The sequence below is a fragment of the Mandrillus leucophaeus genome, unplaced genomic scaffold (assembly GCF_000951045.1).
Source record: "Mandrillus leucophaeus isolate KB7577 unplaced genomic scaffold, Mleu.le_1.0 Scaffold437, whole genome shotgun sequence".
Lineage (NCBI taxonomy): Eukaryota > Metazoa > Chordata > Mammalia > Primates > Cercopithecidae > Mandrillus > Mandrillus leucophaeus.
This window is the reverse complement of record NW_012104665.1, coordinates 948,723-966,104: the sequence shown is the minus strand read 5'-3', so window position 1 is coordinate 966,104 and position 17,382 is coordinate 948,723. Positions and strand designations below refer to the sequence as shown.

General features: G+C 33.4%; 1 protein-coding gene across 4 annotated transcripts in view; it reads left to right on the top strand.

Moving 5' to 3' along the window:
* EPHA5 (EPH receptor A5) overlaps positions 1 to 17,382 on the top strand; it is a 378,406-nt gene that overhangs the window by 71,137 nt on the left and 289,887 nt on the right. For all 4 annotated transcript variants that reach the window (XM_011993927.1, XM_011993925.1, XM_011993926.1 and 1 more), the window contains exon 3: positions 6,280 to 6,943. In XM_011993927.1, the coding sequence (XP_011849317.1) occupies positions 6,280 to 6,943 (664 nt within the window). The remainder of the gene's footprint in view (positions 1 to 6,279; positions 6,944 to 17,382) is intronic.

Sequence of the window (17,382 nt, the reverse complement as noted above, 5' to 3'; positions counted from 1 at the left end):
TCATGCCATTCTCCTGCCTCAACCTCCTGAGTAGCTGGGACTACAGGCGCCCACTACCACGCCAGGCAAATTTTTTGTATTTTTAGTAGAGACAGGGTTTCACTGTGTTAGCCAAGATGGTCTTTATCTCCTGGCCTCGTGATCCACTCGCCTCAGCCTCCCAAAGTGCTGGGATTACAGGCGCCAGGCACTTTCTAAAATCATAAGGTGGTACTGCTTCTTTTTAACATATACTTTAAGATCTGGGATACTTGTGCAGAACGTGCAGATTTGTTACACAGGTATACATGTGCCATGGTGGTTTGCTGCACCCATGAACCCATCATCTACATTAGGTATTTTTCCTAATGCTATCCCTCCCCTAGCCACTCACCCCCTGGTTTCATGCATGTCCCTGCGAAGGACAGGAACTCATCCTTTTTTATGGCTGCATAGTATTCCATGGAGTATATATGCGACAATTTCTTTATCCAGTCTATCACTGATGGGCATTTGGGATACTTCCATGTCTTTGCTATTGTGATCAGTGCTGCAGTAAACATGCGTGTGCATGTGTCTTTATAGTAGAATGATTTATAATCCTTTGGATATATACCCAATATTGAGATTGCTGGGTCAATTGGTATTTCTGGTTGTAGATCCTTGAGGAATTGCCAGTGTCTTCCACAATGGTTCAACTAATTTACAATCCCACCAACAGTGTAAAAGTGTTTCTATTTCTCCATACTCTCTCCAGCATCTCTTGTTTCCTGACTTTTTAATGATCACCATTCTAACTGGCATGCGATGGTATTTCTTTATGGTTTTGATTTGCATTTCTCTGATGGCTAGTGATGGTGAGCATTTTTTCATGCTGCATTTATGTTGGCTGCATAAAAGTCTTCTTTTGAGAAGTGTCTGTTCGTATCTTTTGCCCACTTTTTGATGTTTTTTGTTTGTTTGTTTGCTTTTGTATTTTTTGGGGGGTAGACTCTGGATATTAGCTCTTTGTCAAATGGATAGATTGCAAAAATTTTCTCCCATTCTGCAGGTTGCCTGTTCACTCCGATAATAGTTTTTTTGTTGTTGTTGTGCATAAACTCTTTAGTTTAATTACATCTCATTTGTCAATTTAGGCTTTTGTTGCCATTGATTTTGGTGTTTTAGTTATGAATTCTTTGCTCATGCCTATGTCCTGAATGGTATCGCCTAGGTTTTCTTCTAGGGTTTTTATGGCTTTTGGTCTTAGGTATACATCTTTTTAAAAAAACATCAGTGAATAGTAATTTGAAATCAGGATATCTTCAGTAAAGTTATAAAAACAGTGTGTGTGAAACAAAACATACCACACATATTTGCACAATGAAAATCACAATAAATGGTATATAAAAATATTTTAATGAAATTTAAAACCCATAATTTACTTAGCTTTGAGGAACTTGAGAAGATATTATATTTAAAAAATGTGACTCAAAGCATGAAGAACAGCTTTCCATGTATGTAAAGAGGCAGTTTTTTGATAAACAAGGTCTTCCAGGAAAGTTATGCTTTGGTCATATCAGAGTAAAGCTGCAGGCAATTGATTCCTCGCCAGATTTTTATGTTGTTCTGCAAAGGAAAGTCCTAAGATGGTCCTAATATTATTCGACTGAAATATGAAATATGTCCATAGTTCCTTGAACTGATACGCTGTATTTTGGGCTTTTGATTTACACAGAATGGTGAAGAAGACTACTGAGTGACAAAATAAAAACTTATTTTGAAAACATAGGCTCACAAATAAAATAAACTAAGTTAACAGTTATAATTAGTGAAATGTAATGCTAGTGAAAATCATTCAACAGGTTAATAGGTAAAACTAAGCTCATAAAAATTGTATCAATAATGGAAATAAGACACTCTCTTTAAATAAATACTTAGTGTTTTTAATTAAATATTGCCAAGCTAATTTTTTTTAAAAATCTGCTTTTATAAACCTTTCTAATTTGCTCTTGTAAAATTCTGACGATTTACAAAGAAGAAAATGTATTTTCTTGTTTTAAAGATAGCGCAAAACATTTAACTATTTATTCACTATGTTTGTTTGAAGTATTTCAAATTAGTGGGATCTCTGAATTGAGAAGTCATATGTATATGTTTGATACTAATTCACTCATTTAAAAATATATATCAAGTGCCCTACTCTGCCCTGTTGCATCAGACTGTAAGATATAGTCAATGATAAGAAAATCATGCATGCCTCTCTCTCATATTGGGGTTGAGTATTAAAATATATAGCAAAAGAAAAAAAAAAAGACTTACTTATGGTTACATGATGTCTGGAAAAAATGTTGGGTAGCAATTAATGCAATGAATCAAGGAATCCCATGCACAAATCCCCACTTTGAGGCAGAGACATGCTGACAAGAAGACAAAGGAAGATATGGGCAGAGGAGATGCCCAGGTGGTCAGCTTGGTCTTGTGTGAGCTTAAGTAAATCCTTTTTAAAATCTGGTCTTCAATTTCTTATTTCTAAAATGAACAACAGGGCTGGCTCTTTTAAGGCCCTTTCTGATGTTCTTTATTGAATATTAGATGCCTAGGATAGAGAGTTTTCATTCTCATTACAGATTTGCATAGTTGGTATGCCAGAGATTGAATCTCAGCTTATATATCTAGATATTATAAGAGCTGGGACTAAAACTAGGGCTTCAGGCTTGTATTTTTCTTCTATACAAGACCAATACAATGGCATTTTTTTTCAGGTGTCTACTCCAAACCTTCTTACCACTGCATCTTAGCCTCAGTAGTGACTCTCGATATAGAATCAAGATAAATGGAAACATAATCATGAAAACAGAACTAGATAATGGGCACCCCTAATAACTTGAAAGGTTAAAATTGTCTTCATTCACATGATGCTTTCTACTGTGAATTTGGGGACATAATGTAAGAGGGATTTCTGGTCCAGCCCATGTGTCATGAGTCAGTATTTTCAAGTTCTTCATGAAAAAATGGAGGTCTGGAAATGAGAGCAATGCCAACAGAGTAGGAAGCAGCAGGAACTTGATACCAGAAGGCCAAGGGAGCAATGAGAGGCAGATGGGAAGAAACTAGTTCCTAACGGCTTGGGTAGGAAAAATTTGTAACTCCATGATACACATATGTTTATGAAAGTAAGTTCTTTCCTCCCCTGACCCTTCTCTGATGAATGTGGCTGATGTGAGATGCCTGGCCAGCAATGGGTTTAGAATGCAACTGAAGTGGAATTTTCAGAGCCCTGAGGGAAAAGGAGTAACCCTAGGAATCTGGGAGATAAATCAAGTGAACCCAAGCTGTGTAACCATTTATTTATTCTTAACGGGAAAGAATGGGCAATAAGGAGGAAATAAACATAGAGAAATGCATGGGCTCAGGGGATGGCGTTGAATAACTGCTAGACCTAAGGAGCAGAGCTACAGCCATCATATCGCATTCAGCAATCAATCCATGCTTCCAAAATGTCCAGGCTCACCACTTCCAGTAATCAAAGGATCAGCAAATATTTTTATTAAATCATGAAGTCATGGAAAATCCAAGAAAAATGAACAGAAAATATTGATTCCTATCAGTGCCTTTTATTAAGTTCCTGTAATATCCTGTACAAGACATTTGTAAAGGTGTCTAGGAATACATCTGCCACATTCTAAAGTTCTTGGTGAATGTTACTTCTTTCTCTTCATCCTCTTGTTTTTTTTTCATACTTGATTTTTGCTGAGGACAGCAAGATATTCTCTTCATATTAAAAGGGAAAGAAAGCTTAGAAAAATTCAAAGTTTTATTTCAAATAGCCAGCCTAAAATAAATAAAATATTTCTGTCCATTTCTTAGTATATGTGTCTCAATGACAGCAGATATTAGAGATGGATATATTACCCGTGTGATTCTTTGAATGACTTATGGCCATAATTATTTAAGTTAAACTCATTCTATTTGCTCACTAGAAATGTAAAATGTGAGCCATCATTTATATTTTGGGTACTTGAAAAGAAAAATAAATAAAATCTCACCATGACAGTTTCTGAATTCAAAGAAAATTATAATTTCCCTCTTCTTAATTGAGAATATTCAGAGAAGCAAGATGCTTATGCACATACTTCGAAATTATCACCTGAAGCAGTAACTATTAAGCTGTCTTGTCAAGTGTTGCTTGGCTTGCATTTTTAATAATATTTGTGGTACCCTGGACTTTGTACAGACAAAGGCTGAATTGCTTGGCTTATCATCTTGAAAGATCCTGTTATTCTGCTTGCTTTTACTTGCTAGGAGGATCCTACTAGAATATATTGTCCAGAAATAGGTCATCAATAAGTGATTCAAGACAAATTATATATATATATACACACACACACACACATATATACACATATATATGTGTGTTTTGTATTGGAAGATTATCATAAAACAAACATTTAAAACAGAAATAAGGTAGCATTTTTATTTTCTTTTTATAGAGAAGAGATTTTGGATATTATCTTTCATTTTACTAATTCAAAAAATATATATTTAGTTAATCTTGTTACAGTAAATTGATACTCCTTACCATTTTATTTGATTCGTTGACATATTCTTTTGTATGAAATATTGATCATAATATTTGGTGCCATTTATAATATAAAGAGATTGATACTTAAATCACATTGGAAATAAAATGTAAGTAGTTTAATGATGGAGTGCTGCAATAGAAAGCTGGTTTAGAAAATCAGGAGCTAAGTAGAGTTTATATACATTTTGAGAGAGGACAAAAATGAAATTGAGTGAAAGAACTGAGTCTTTAGGTAATAACATAATATGGAAATTGTTTGGCAAGATAAAATCTTCATGTCTCTCTCTTATGAATTTAAGGAGCTCAACAGTTTTACCTCATTAGCACCTTTTGCTTATGTCTGTCTGCCGTGGTAGCTAGATTTCAAGAGGAGCCATCTGATGTATAAGATTTATTTGTGTCCTTTGTGCCTCTGCATTTTTCACATCTTTGCCTTTAGAACAGAATCAAGAAATAATGCTATATTTAATTTCACGTCTAAGAAATGAGTGTCTATATAGTTTTTTTTTTTTTTAATCTACAATACTTAATGTCTGAAATCACACATTCTGGATTTTTTTGAAAGTCAGTATGGTTTCATTGTACTTTGTGTTTCAGTGGTATTTAAAGATTTAAAATTAGATATCGTTTTTGTACACACAAATTTTTTACAGGTTTCAGAAATTCCTTAAATTATAATTACATCTTTATTGAAAAATAAAAATTTGGTTCTGTACTGTTCAGGAAATGGTTATGGTACATCGAGATTCTCAAAACTGGAGTATTTTACTAGGAAAGAGATAGGTTTAGAACTCTTCTTTGGCCAAATAATATTTTGGAAGCTATGTAAATTGTACTTAATTTTTTTTTTTTACATCCTGTAAATCTTCAGAACTCTTAAGGCCATTGTGGATAAAATAATGCCTCGGTAAGAAAGAATTAATGGGGTCCCAACATATCACAAGAAGTTAGTTAGTATTTAAAATGACGAGGTTATCCATATTCTTAATCTGTAATTTTTAATCTTTCTTTCATATCTGTCTCGATGTTTGTATATGTAGATAAATCTATGAATTAATATTTAGCTAGCCAATTTGTGAGAGTCCTGAATAGATGGGTTCAGTGAAATAAATATCTATTATTAATTTTAAACTAATGGATTTTCTTTCAACTTTTATTCGATTGATGTGTTATTTGTGACATGACAAATTTAAATAAATTACTATGTTTTTATGTTACATTTTCCTCCCTTCTTTTTCAAATTTGTGGTCCTTTTTTCCCTTATTTCATTTTTTTAATTGCATTTCTTGTATTCTTCTTAAATTTTTTCTACTCTATTTATGTATATGCTGAACTTTGTTCAAAATATACATATTTTTCTTTCTTTGCTTCATTTTGTTAGCCTCACTCACATTTAAATTTCTTTTATGTGACTCCTCCCCCCTGCCCTGGGGCATAAATTTCTTTTATGTGACTCCTCCCCCCTGCCCTGGGGCATATTCATATGTGTTCGTCTTGGAGTTATGATGGAAACGAAGAATGATAATTTCTTAATTTACTTTTAATTTAAAAATGACAATAAAAATTTGTGATTCTCTTCTCCCAATACTTTATATCCAGTTCCTTCTGTAAATACCACATACTGAGGATACGAAATTTCTGTATCTCAATTAGTTTTCTTTTACAATTTTTTGCTATAGTTCCTGGTTATTTTCTATTTTTTGAATTTTTTTATCTTTCTGTTTCATATTGTACAGTGGGAAGAGATTGGTGAAGTGGATGAAAATTATGCCCCTATCCACACATACCAAGTATGCAAAGTGATGGAACAGAATCAGAATAACTGGCTTTTGACCAGTTGGATCTCCAATGAAGGTGCTTCCAGAATCTTCATAGAACTCAAATTTACCCTGCGAGACTGCAACAGCCTTCCTGGAGGACTGGGGACCTGTAAGGAAACCTTTAACATGTATTACTTTGAGTCAGATGATCAGAATGGGAGAAACATCAAGGAAAACCAGTACATCAAAATTGATACCATTGCTGCCGATGAGAGCTTTACAGAACTTGATCTTGGTGACCGTGTTATGAAACTGAATACAGAGGTCAGAGATGTAGGACCTCTAAGCAAAAAGGGATTTTATCTTGCTTTTCAAGATGTTGGTGCTTGCATTGCTCTGGTTTCTGTGCGTGTATACTATAAAAAATGCCCTTCTGTGGTACGACACTTGGCTGTCTTCCCTGACACCATCACTGGAGCCGATTCTTCCCAATTGCTCGAAGTGTCAGGCTCCTGTGTCAACCATTCTGTGACCGATGAACCTCCCAAAATGCACTGCAGCGCCGAAGGGGAGTGGCTGGTGCCCATCGGGAAATGCATGTGCAAGGCAGGATATGAAGAGAAAAATGGCACCTGTCAAGGTAAGAGTTTGCCTCCGGATCTGCAGGGGCTGTCTGCTTCAGTTGGATCATGTATATGTATTTCCTCCAATGATTATGAGCAAATGACCTTTTACTTTGCTAATTTATGGAGATTATTTCTCTCAAGTTTGATTTTTCTCTTTTCAGAATTTTGAAATTTCTGGCAACCATGAAAGATTTAATGTAATATTTTATTGGATATACATAATTAATACTCAGAGGGTGTCTGACTTGCAGTGTGATATTTCATATTCACTTTGCTTTTAGAAATTTTATTTTTGAAAAACTCAAACCAAGGGACTAGTAACCTTCATTGTATAATTATTGTCTGCTACTTCTATTTTCTCTCCATGAACCTGTCTTCTACTCTTTATTTGCTGTATCAAATTTAAATGCAAAATCTTTGATTAGACTTGTTTGGGCATGTTTTTAACTGCCTTTTAAAAATTCTTCAGAAAAAAAGTTCAGCCATATGAACTTTACAGCAAAACATTTGTAAACTGAGAGGATTAGTGTACTGTGTTGTTTACATATGATTGCAATTATGTGCTTGCTTTTTAAAAATTACAGATATTTTTAAATGCATAATAAGCAGTGCCCCACAAAAATAACTATTTGAAGATAGAACCGATACAAAAGGTCATTTTAAAGCAATTTGCCCTTGGGGATTTTTTTTTCTGTTTTTATTTTTCTTTTAAATTGAAACTTGATCATGCATGCTTCTGTCTTCATTTGAAAATGCCCTCATTTTGCCCACAGTGTGGTGAGTTGGCCGTTTAAACTGGAAATTTGTCAATGGCTTTCTGGAACAAAGGAGTATTTTATATCAAAGCGAAGAGCAGTTTATGGGAAAGAAAGCAAGCATTTTTCTAATTTAAATTATTCGCCCTCATGATCCTGAACTTATTTTCATCATAATGTGAGTGTACTAAATAGGTAATGAAAGTTAATGAGTATTAACTGAGGGAACTTTGGATGCTGAGCAGTCCCTTGGTCCTACCTGGCAGTTTCAGGTGCATTTATTTTCCCTAAGTCCACTCTATTAGATGAATCAGACTTCCTCATTTGTTCATGCTTGACTGTAGATTGATTATCGATCCAGGGAAACAAAACTAGGGAAATTACCTGTAAATTATGATAACTTTGGTTAATTAATTATCTCCAGAAGCACATTGTACTTCACTTGAAATTCCTTTTTCAGCACCAGTTTCTATTTTGTATCTTTGAAATACCATCTACTATTAATTCTGTTGTTTTTCCATGCAAGCTACAACTTTCTACACTTGATTTTATATCTACGCAAGCACATCTGAAAGTTTTGTTAAATCAAAATTATGTTTCTAAAATAAGCATAAGCTTATTGGGGAAATGAATCATAATTTCTTCAGGATTGGAATTAAAGAAATATTTGAATATTAGTTTTTTTATTTTTGAGCAATCTTATTGGTTTAAGGTGAGGTTTTATGTAATTAATTAAAGGATCAAAAGCAGGAGTTATAAGCAATCCACTGAACATATTTCTGTCTAAAATATTATAAATATAAATCTTATTAATTATTTCTAAAAATTTGTTTATTAGTATTATAAACCAACATACTCTATTTGGTTGTTCGTTTCTATCATTTTAGAGAATATGTGATCACTTAGTTCAGACCACCATGACCTTTGTCTTTATTTTGATTGGCAGATAATAGGAGAGACCTCTCTCCATCTTTTGAGGATGCATTTTGATTGTTGATGAGATTAAAACATTCTGCTGGTGATAGTCACAAAAGTCTTGGGAAGCAGCGTTCTGACAGAATGCAATGCTGTCTTAGCGCAAGTGTTAGCGTACATCTTTTCTTTCTCCTTTCATGTTCTTCTCTTAATAATTGAAAAGTAGACCCTTAATTGAGGGACAGTGGATTAACTGGAGACATTTCACTGTAGAAAACTTTACTTAACTGGACTCTGTCTTAAGTCATGCATTTATGTTCCTCCCCTGGTAGTAGGAGCAGTGGTTTGCAGAGTTGATGCAAAAAGTTTGCTACACAGCCCAGAGAATGTTTCACACATGCATCTGTATGATTAATGCCTGTTGGTATTTTACTGTGTACAAATGGTATGTGATGGCACTCTAGGAAGAATTTCAAGTGTTTATTCTATACATAACTTATATGATTTAATGACTCATTGAATGAATAAATAAATCTTGAGGGTTTGCTTTGGAGAACTAAAGCATCATAGATATTGTTGAGACATTTCTATCTATACACAATAAGTACATGTAAGTGTGTGTGTGTGTGTGTGTGTGTATGTGCTATAAAATGCCACCATGACTCTAGCTCATTTTACAATGTTAACCTGCTAGTCTCAAACCTCTGAGTGGGGATCTTGGTGATTTGGAACCATCCTTCTAAATAAGCCAGAAATTTAGGGATCATTTTTCTCATCTCTTTCCTACTCGCTATCCAGTTCCAATCCATCACAAAGTGTTTATAGAAATTACCAGTCAACTTTCTCTTTAAATTATCTACTTCTCTCTATTTCCTTTTCCCTTCAATATAGAGGTAAACCTTGTTGAAACTTTGTTTTCAAATTTAATGAATGACTTTATATATAGTTTTGGTTTTTTAACCATATGAATATATCACCTATAACAAATGCAAAAATGTGTTTCTTACACCCATCCCACCCCTGGAACCTCCCCTCTGCGCGCGTGCGCGCGCACACACACACACACACACACACATACACACACTCTTTATACACTTCAGTGGTCTCCTTTAAGACAAAGTTTTTTCATTAAGAGGCTGTATGGTTTTGCTCCAGTTATCTTTCATGACTCATCTTAAATTTTGCTTTCTCTCCTTCCCTATGCAATAGCCAAGCTGGCTTTTTCCAGTTTCTCAAAGACAATTTGCTCATTTTCACTACTTGTTGTTTTAACAGTATGTTCTCTTCCATGAATTATTCTTGTATCTAACATACACTAATCCTTCAGATGTGTGCTCCAGTATCCCTTCTACAGAGAAGATGCCCCAATCAATCAAGGCTAAATCAAGCATCACTGTTTACTCATATATCTGTCCTTCATAGAACCATTTAGAACTATTATTTTACATCTATTAGCATACTTGTAATCTGTTTAATTATTTTTTCTGCTCCTGTTAGTCTGCATACTCCTTGATGGCAGGAATAGCAGGGGCCTGTGTACTCCTTAATCTAAGGGATGAGAAAGAAGTCAAAAAGCAAAAGAGAAGGACAATTAATTCAAAAGAGTAAAGAAAAATTGCAAAGGTATAAAAGAATACTGTGTTATTCTGTGTTAAATACCACATTGTGTTGATTCATTTTACCTTTATATTATCTGTAAAATATCTCCTTTGTCTGAAAATTGATGGATATGTCTTTTAACTTAATCATTTCTTAGTTCTAAGACTCTCAGGCCAAATTTCACATTCAAGGTATTAAGTCATATGTGATTGGTACTTCACATATTGACTATTAGAGAAGACAATTTATTGAACTTTACAGAGCACAGAATATCACATATTTAAATATAATATGGCCATGTTACATGATGACATTTAATTATTGTTTCTTAGTAACCAAACTATATTAGAATTTAATTAAAAATAATTATATTATTGAGAAGTTAAAGTTTGAATATGTCTGTGGCAATGATTTCCATATGTTAATATTTCTTAGTCTGTGCTGGCAGGTGACTGAGTACTTGCTGTCATATCATGCTTATGTGACTTGTTATATGTGCTTTACGTGATGGAGTTGACACACGGCCTTTTACAAACTAAACTTTCAAGATTCAGAATGCTAGGCAGCTCATTAACATATGGCCTCAATCCGGATGACCAAGCAGTGAGTCTGGAGTCCTGGTCAATTTGGCAATTTGTGATCTGTCATCTTCATATAATTTCCTCTCGTTTAACTTTCTTTAAGAGAAATAGACTACCTCACCCATAATAATCTGGTTTTGACGAGGTAACAAAATACTCATTTCTATTGTATGAACTTAAAATATAGTGTACATTTATTTTTGTAAGTCTTACTTATATGCCTGAATTTTCTATAATAAACCGATTTAAGTCTACAGATTTATTACTTGGAAGTCTTTTTTTTTATTTTCAGAAACAAATAATGTCTCAAATCCATTCATCCCAGTATGTTTCCCCACTTGTTATTTATTATTATTTCTGATGAAATTCATGCTCTTTTTTCCCCTTAAGACTCATGTGAGACTTTTTTTTTAAGTAAAAAAATGGTTAGCAAAAACACATTTTAGAAGTTTCTGCCTTTTATTGAAGTGAATGTTTTTGACAGAAGTAATTGAGTTCACATGAATCAAATGTTGCCTGCTGAGTGCTCTTGTGATTATGTTGCTGACTTACTCAGATGCAAGGCAAGACCACTAATCTTCATCAGTTGCTAGTGGAATGAAATGGTAATTTGAAATTAGCCCTAGATAATTATACTTTCACTTATATCAAATGGAGGAAAGAGATTCAGATTGTGGGTCACTGCCAAAACCAGTCAGAGTGAAGAAGGTATATAGTACATGCTAAAATACAGGATAAGGAGGGTTACACGTCAAGGGCTGTGGAGAAAAAGTACTTATTAATTGTCCAACTGGGAGATGATTGCACAGCAAGGAAAATGTAGTGAAAATACCCAATTCAAGAAAGAGCCTTGATTCAGAAACAGTACAGTTACAGCGGGGAGTAGAATGCTGATCATTCATACTTCTGGTGCATATTTATGATTGAAACAAAATTGGCTGGAAATATAGTATATTAGGTGTTCATGTAATTATGCATTAGAGAGCCTAGTTATTTTTAATTAGGCACATTACCAAAAAACATCAAAGGGGTTGAACTTATCGTTCTATTTAGTATGTTATTATATGTAACAAAAGGAACCTATTTTAGTTTCAAAATTTGAACAAATGATGGCAATTATGGAAGTACAGAATATCAACGGTGCCCGTGTAAGATGTGTCGGGGGGTGTGTGTGTGTGTGTGAGTGTGTGTGTGTGTGTTCTGCTTTGGTGAGGAACAACCAAGACAATTAAGTAGTCAAATCATTTCACCCACTTACAAACATTACATAAGAGAATAATTCAAATAGTCTTTTTTTCCCCCTATGTTAACTGCTCCCTGGCCTACTTTTAGATTAGTTCTAATAAAATTTTAGAGAGTACTCTGCAATTTTTGTTGTTGTTGTTTGTTTGTTTTTGTTTGTTTGTTTTCTCTAAATCGAGGTTTTCCAACACTGAAGCTATTGATATTTTGGGCCAGATAATTTTTGCTGGTGGGGAGGGGGATGTTGTCTTGTTCGTTGTAGACTATTTAGCAGCTTTCTTGGGTTCTATCCTCTAGATGCAGTAGGACACCCCACTCCCCAGTTTGACAGTCAAAAATGTGTCTAGATATTGCCAAATATTCCCTGGTGGCAAAATCACTCCCATTGGAGAACCACTAACCCAAATACTTCTTCCCTCCCCAAATGAACACACATGCCACTAACACAAAATATGTTTATAGATATGTTTATGGACTGGATATCTTTGCCAAATTGAACATTTTTCTTTAAATTTGGGAGAATGAAGGAGATGTACATGTTTAAATGTGACTAATTGAATTTGAATATGGTGGGAAACATACTGCTTGTAAGAGGCAGCATACCCTAGTAGTTTAAACACATGAATTCTGAGTAAAAATGAATAGAATCTTATTCCACCTTTTCCATCTATCAACACTATATCCTCATGCAAATTGCCAAATCTCTCTGTTCTTTGCTTTCCTCATCTCTAACTAGCTCGTAAAAATCTTGTGAGATATTATATAAAAATTACTTGGCACACTACCTAGCACACTATATTTATTCAATTAAGATTATTTATTTTAGCTCTCATTAAAAATAAAATGTATTTATAGGCATATGTGTCTTCTTTATAAAATAAAGTATAGCTACAGGTTATAAAATTATCTAGTTTTCTCTAAGTACGTAGTATATTCCTGAGCAATTTAATTTATCAAATAATAATACTACATTTTTTCCATTGGGTAAATAAAACTACATAAGTTTTATAGAACTTCCTTTATAAAATTTTTGTTAGAAGTGCAAAACTGAAAAATTTGCTATCTGGGTAGACATTATCACTCATTCTATAAGTTGTTATTATAGTAGGCACTCTATCCAGCCTTTACAATTCCTGTATCCTAGGAATGCTGACATATATGCATACAAACATGCATATAGACTCACATCTACAGTTAAAATTTATGAAATTTCCTAATAGCGGTATGGGTGAAGTGTGGTATTTTAGATAGGGAAATAAGAAAATGTTTTGTTTTGTTTTCTGAAATGGTGGCATTTAACATAGAAATGAGGGGGAAAAAGTCTGTGAAAAGTATGGGAAACAGTGCAGCTAACAGATGGAGCTTCCAGTGCAGAGATCTATTTTAATACATTAATTTTATGTATTTATCATTTCTTTCTAAAATTACACTTTCAAAAATGTATTTGCTTATTAAAATCTGAGGAATAGAAAACCTGATGATTCCTGAACTTACCAGCTAAAATATGATGTTTTTACACATTTATTATTATCTTAAAGACAGAAAACTCCTAATAAATATCTAGGGTCAAATGCATGCATATCAAACATGAAACAATCCAGTTTATTTATGCGTGGTGTTGGTGGATGATTATTTGTAAATTATTATACCCGTTGAAAGTATAAAACCCATTTTTTTTTTTCTTAAAGAACTCGTTTCATTGGTTTGACAATGGTTAATGACTAGTGACTCTTCTGCTACATGTGGATGGACAAATACGGGGACTTGGCAATGAAAGAAAAGACATAGAACCACCAAAAACCTTGTGATTTCTTTCTGGTCAAACTTTTAAATCTGGTTTGCACTCCTACTTTCTCACTCATAAAATAAATTATACTAGTGAAATTCTTGAGGTTGTATATATTTTTAGTTTAGAATAAATGTAACAGGCAAATGCTATACCTCATATTTACAGTAACAGTAATAACTACTTTGTAAATTTCACTTTGGGCAGGTTTTTAGGATGTTTTATATGATGATGACATGTTCCATATTGTTACTGTGCAAATGAATCTTAACACTAATGGACTTGAGTTTCATCATGGTTATATGGATGGAGAATTAATGATTATATTTTATGTTGAAATGTCTCGTACTTGTGTAAACACCTCTTAATAATAAACATTTATTAAAATAATATGCACTGGATAAGCTCCTTTTATTATAATGCATTTTTATAAAATGATAACTATCAGGAAAAGATTTTAATGATAAAGACCTCACAAAAAGCTTTATATATTTAAAATTCACAACATTTAAATGTTCCAGGACACCAAAAAATAGTCTCTTTGTTTTATTGTTTGCTTATTTTCTTGTTATTCAGATACCAGCAAAAGAACTTACATAAAGTCTGATAACATAAAACAGAACCGCTCTCTTGGGAAAAGTGTGTACAGAGAAATTCGATGGTGAAAACTCAGAGTGTGATTTAGCAAATATTTCAGTATCAGTTCTCAAATTCTTGAGAACTAATAGTTCAAAAAATGAATGCAAATTATAAGAAACAAAGTAGCCAACACTTGCATAAAATCATTCAATAGACTCCAAACATTACAATTGATCTCTGAAAGCATCAGGAAGTATTTGTGTGCGTAGCAGATTAACGGCATAGGACTTAAAAGTGATGCCGGCCTCAGCTCAAATCTCACTCTAGCATTTGGTAAATACGTAACTGTGGCCAAGTTACAAAACCAGATTGAGTTCTGCTTTCTTCCTCTGTGAAATATTAAATGTTATAATCTTCACCTGTAAAGTGTTCATGTAGCTTCAAGTAATGTCTGCCTATTTAGAAATGGTACATGGACCGGCAGCATTGACATCACCTGGGAATTTTTTAGAAAGGAAGAATCTCAGCCTTACCCTAGAATGTCAAATCTGAATCTACATTTTAGCACATTCCTTGATGATTTTTATGTACACTCAAGTTTAAGAAGCACTTTTGCAGTGAATGTGTTTTTCTTTTTTATTTCACAGATTGGAATACTTAAGTACAGATAAAATAGGACCATGTTAGTATATAAGGTCAAGAACAGTAATTTATTTATCTTAATCCCTTGTATATATGTAATAATAGTACAGTATCAATGTTTTTAGAGCCATTGTGCATTAGTTAAATGTTTATTCCCCCCTCAAAATGTTCCTTAATATATTTTATCATATATATGGTAATTACTTAATTTTTGATAGTATTAGAACTAATAACACTTCCTTCTGATAACTGCATTATGACTTAAGAGTTACGTATTTACTATCATTTTTCTATCCCGTTATCATAAATACGCAATATTTAGCCAATTAGAGGAAAAGTCAAACAACAGAAAAGTAGAGAAAAAAGTAGAGATGCATCCATATTCTAATGAGTTCAATTTATAAATTAGCTGTTTGTTTATTTTGCCCCCTTCTGGGATGCTTGTCTTTTTCTTACTGACCTAGAGGGGTTTCTCACATGATTTAGCATTTCCTCTTACTGACGTGCATTATTGGGACCAAATTTTATCTAATTCTTCTGTGCTCAACATTTAAAGTGCAACACAATCATTTTAAACAGCATTGCTGTTGACCATACCAAGGAGAAATTCTGATATCAGGGTATGGTGCTAGCCAGAGGTTCAATATTTTTAAAAATGTTTCTTTGTTGATTGTTACATGAAACCAGGGTTGACATGTGTTGTAACATTTGAAATTCATGTGTGTTTGGCTTTTGGTGACTAATATGAATTTGCACCCCAAAACCTCACCCGGGAAAGGCCACTGATTTTGATTCTTGAAGGAAGGTTGTGCTTTCTTCTTCCCATTTGAAGGTTATCAGATAACAGCCTCTTTGTGCTTTCCTTGTGCACATGGGCACTTTTCTTCTCTTTTCTTTTCTTTTCCTTTCTTCTTTTCTTTTTTCTTTCTTTCTTTTATTTTTTTTTTGTTTGTTTGTTTTTATTTTTTGACTCGGAGTCCTCTTAAAGATGTAGCCAGCTTTTCAAAGTTTCAGATTTTCTGGAGGTCTCCCCACTTGGTACAAGGCTATGGCCTTTTCTCTTGGATTCTGGGACATTAAAATTCAAGTTGTCTTGTTTCCCAGAGCCTGCCTCATGCCACTGAGCTTGCAGGGCCGCCTAGGATATGCTCTGGCACTCACGGCTCCAGGCTTTGGCTTCCCTTTGTTTCTGCCCTGTGTGGATTGCCATTGCAGATATTTTTAATTTATTAGTTTTAATGGAATTTGTGTTAAAACGAAACATAACAGGAACCTAAAACTGTTATACTTAGTTCAGGATTTTTTTTTTGGTGCTTGTACCTGAAGCATTTTCAGGTTTTCTTAGGCCTTCACATGGTTGGTACTGAACGCCTTCTGAGAACTCACAAATTCTAAATTTTATAGCTCCCCAGGTATACCATGCCAAATACAAAATGTTTAATTAAAAAGAAATTACTGTGGACTGATAGGAAGATAAAATTTGTGAAATTACTTGACCCCCTCAATACTAAATTCACAGTTTTTTATTAGGTAAAAAATGAAGAATGTTTATGTTTTCCAAAGATACATTTCATTTAAGTTTTACTCAAAACTCATGTTATTTTACTAAATAGTTAATACCTGAAAACATATTAGTTAGGCTGTCTGAAAAATTTGGCAAGTAAAGTAACTTTCCTTTGTTAATAAGCATTGTCATTTTAACATTGTAATGAACAGAAGAAAAGCTGTGATTTTTCTTTTCCTCCTTCTGTAAGTAACGTTAGAATTAAAATGATTTACATGATTTAGGAAAAACAATTCCCTCTCCGTCCTTACATTTTTTTTTTCATCTTTTCTGATCACAATCTCTGAAGCTTTTCTAAAAAAAATAAAATTGAAATGAATTCAGGCAAAATCTTTTCTTTGAGTCTTTCAGAAAGGAATATGAAATACAGATATGAGTGAAACTTGGGAACAGAAAACTATTTTTAAAAAATTTTTTAAAAATAGTTTTAGCATAAAGACTCCTAAATGATATGATGAAGTTAAATTTGATTTCACCAGTCAACTCAGTAATTATAATTAATTCATGTCATCTGTATAAAGAAAACAAAAGGCATGAATTTAGAGGTGTTAATACTAGTTACTGCAATAAGATTAATCATATTTCTTCATAGTACTAAAAATGAAGATATAATACAGACATAAATATTGGTCTATTTCGTAATCTCTTCATTGCAAAACGTAAGTGCAACACAATGATCCTTCCATGTGGAAAAAGGAAATCTTTTATTTTAGACAGGATAATAATATATTTACTTTTTTAGCACATCTTGCTTCATTACCTTAATAAAAATGTAACATATGAGTTGAAA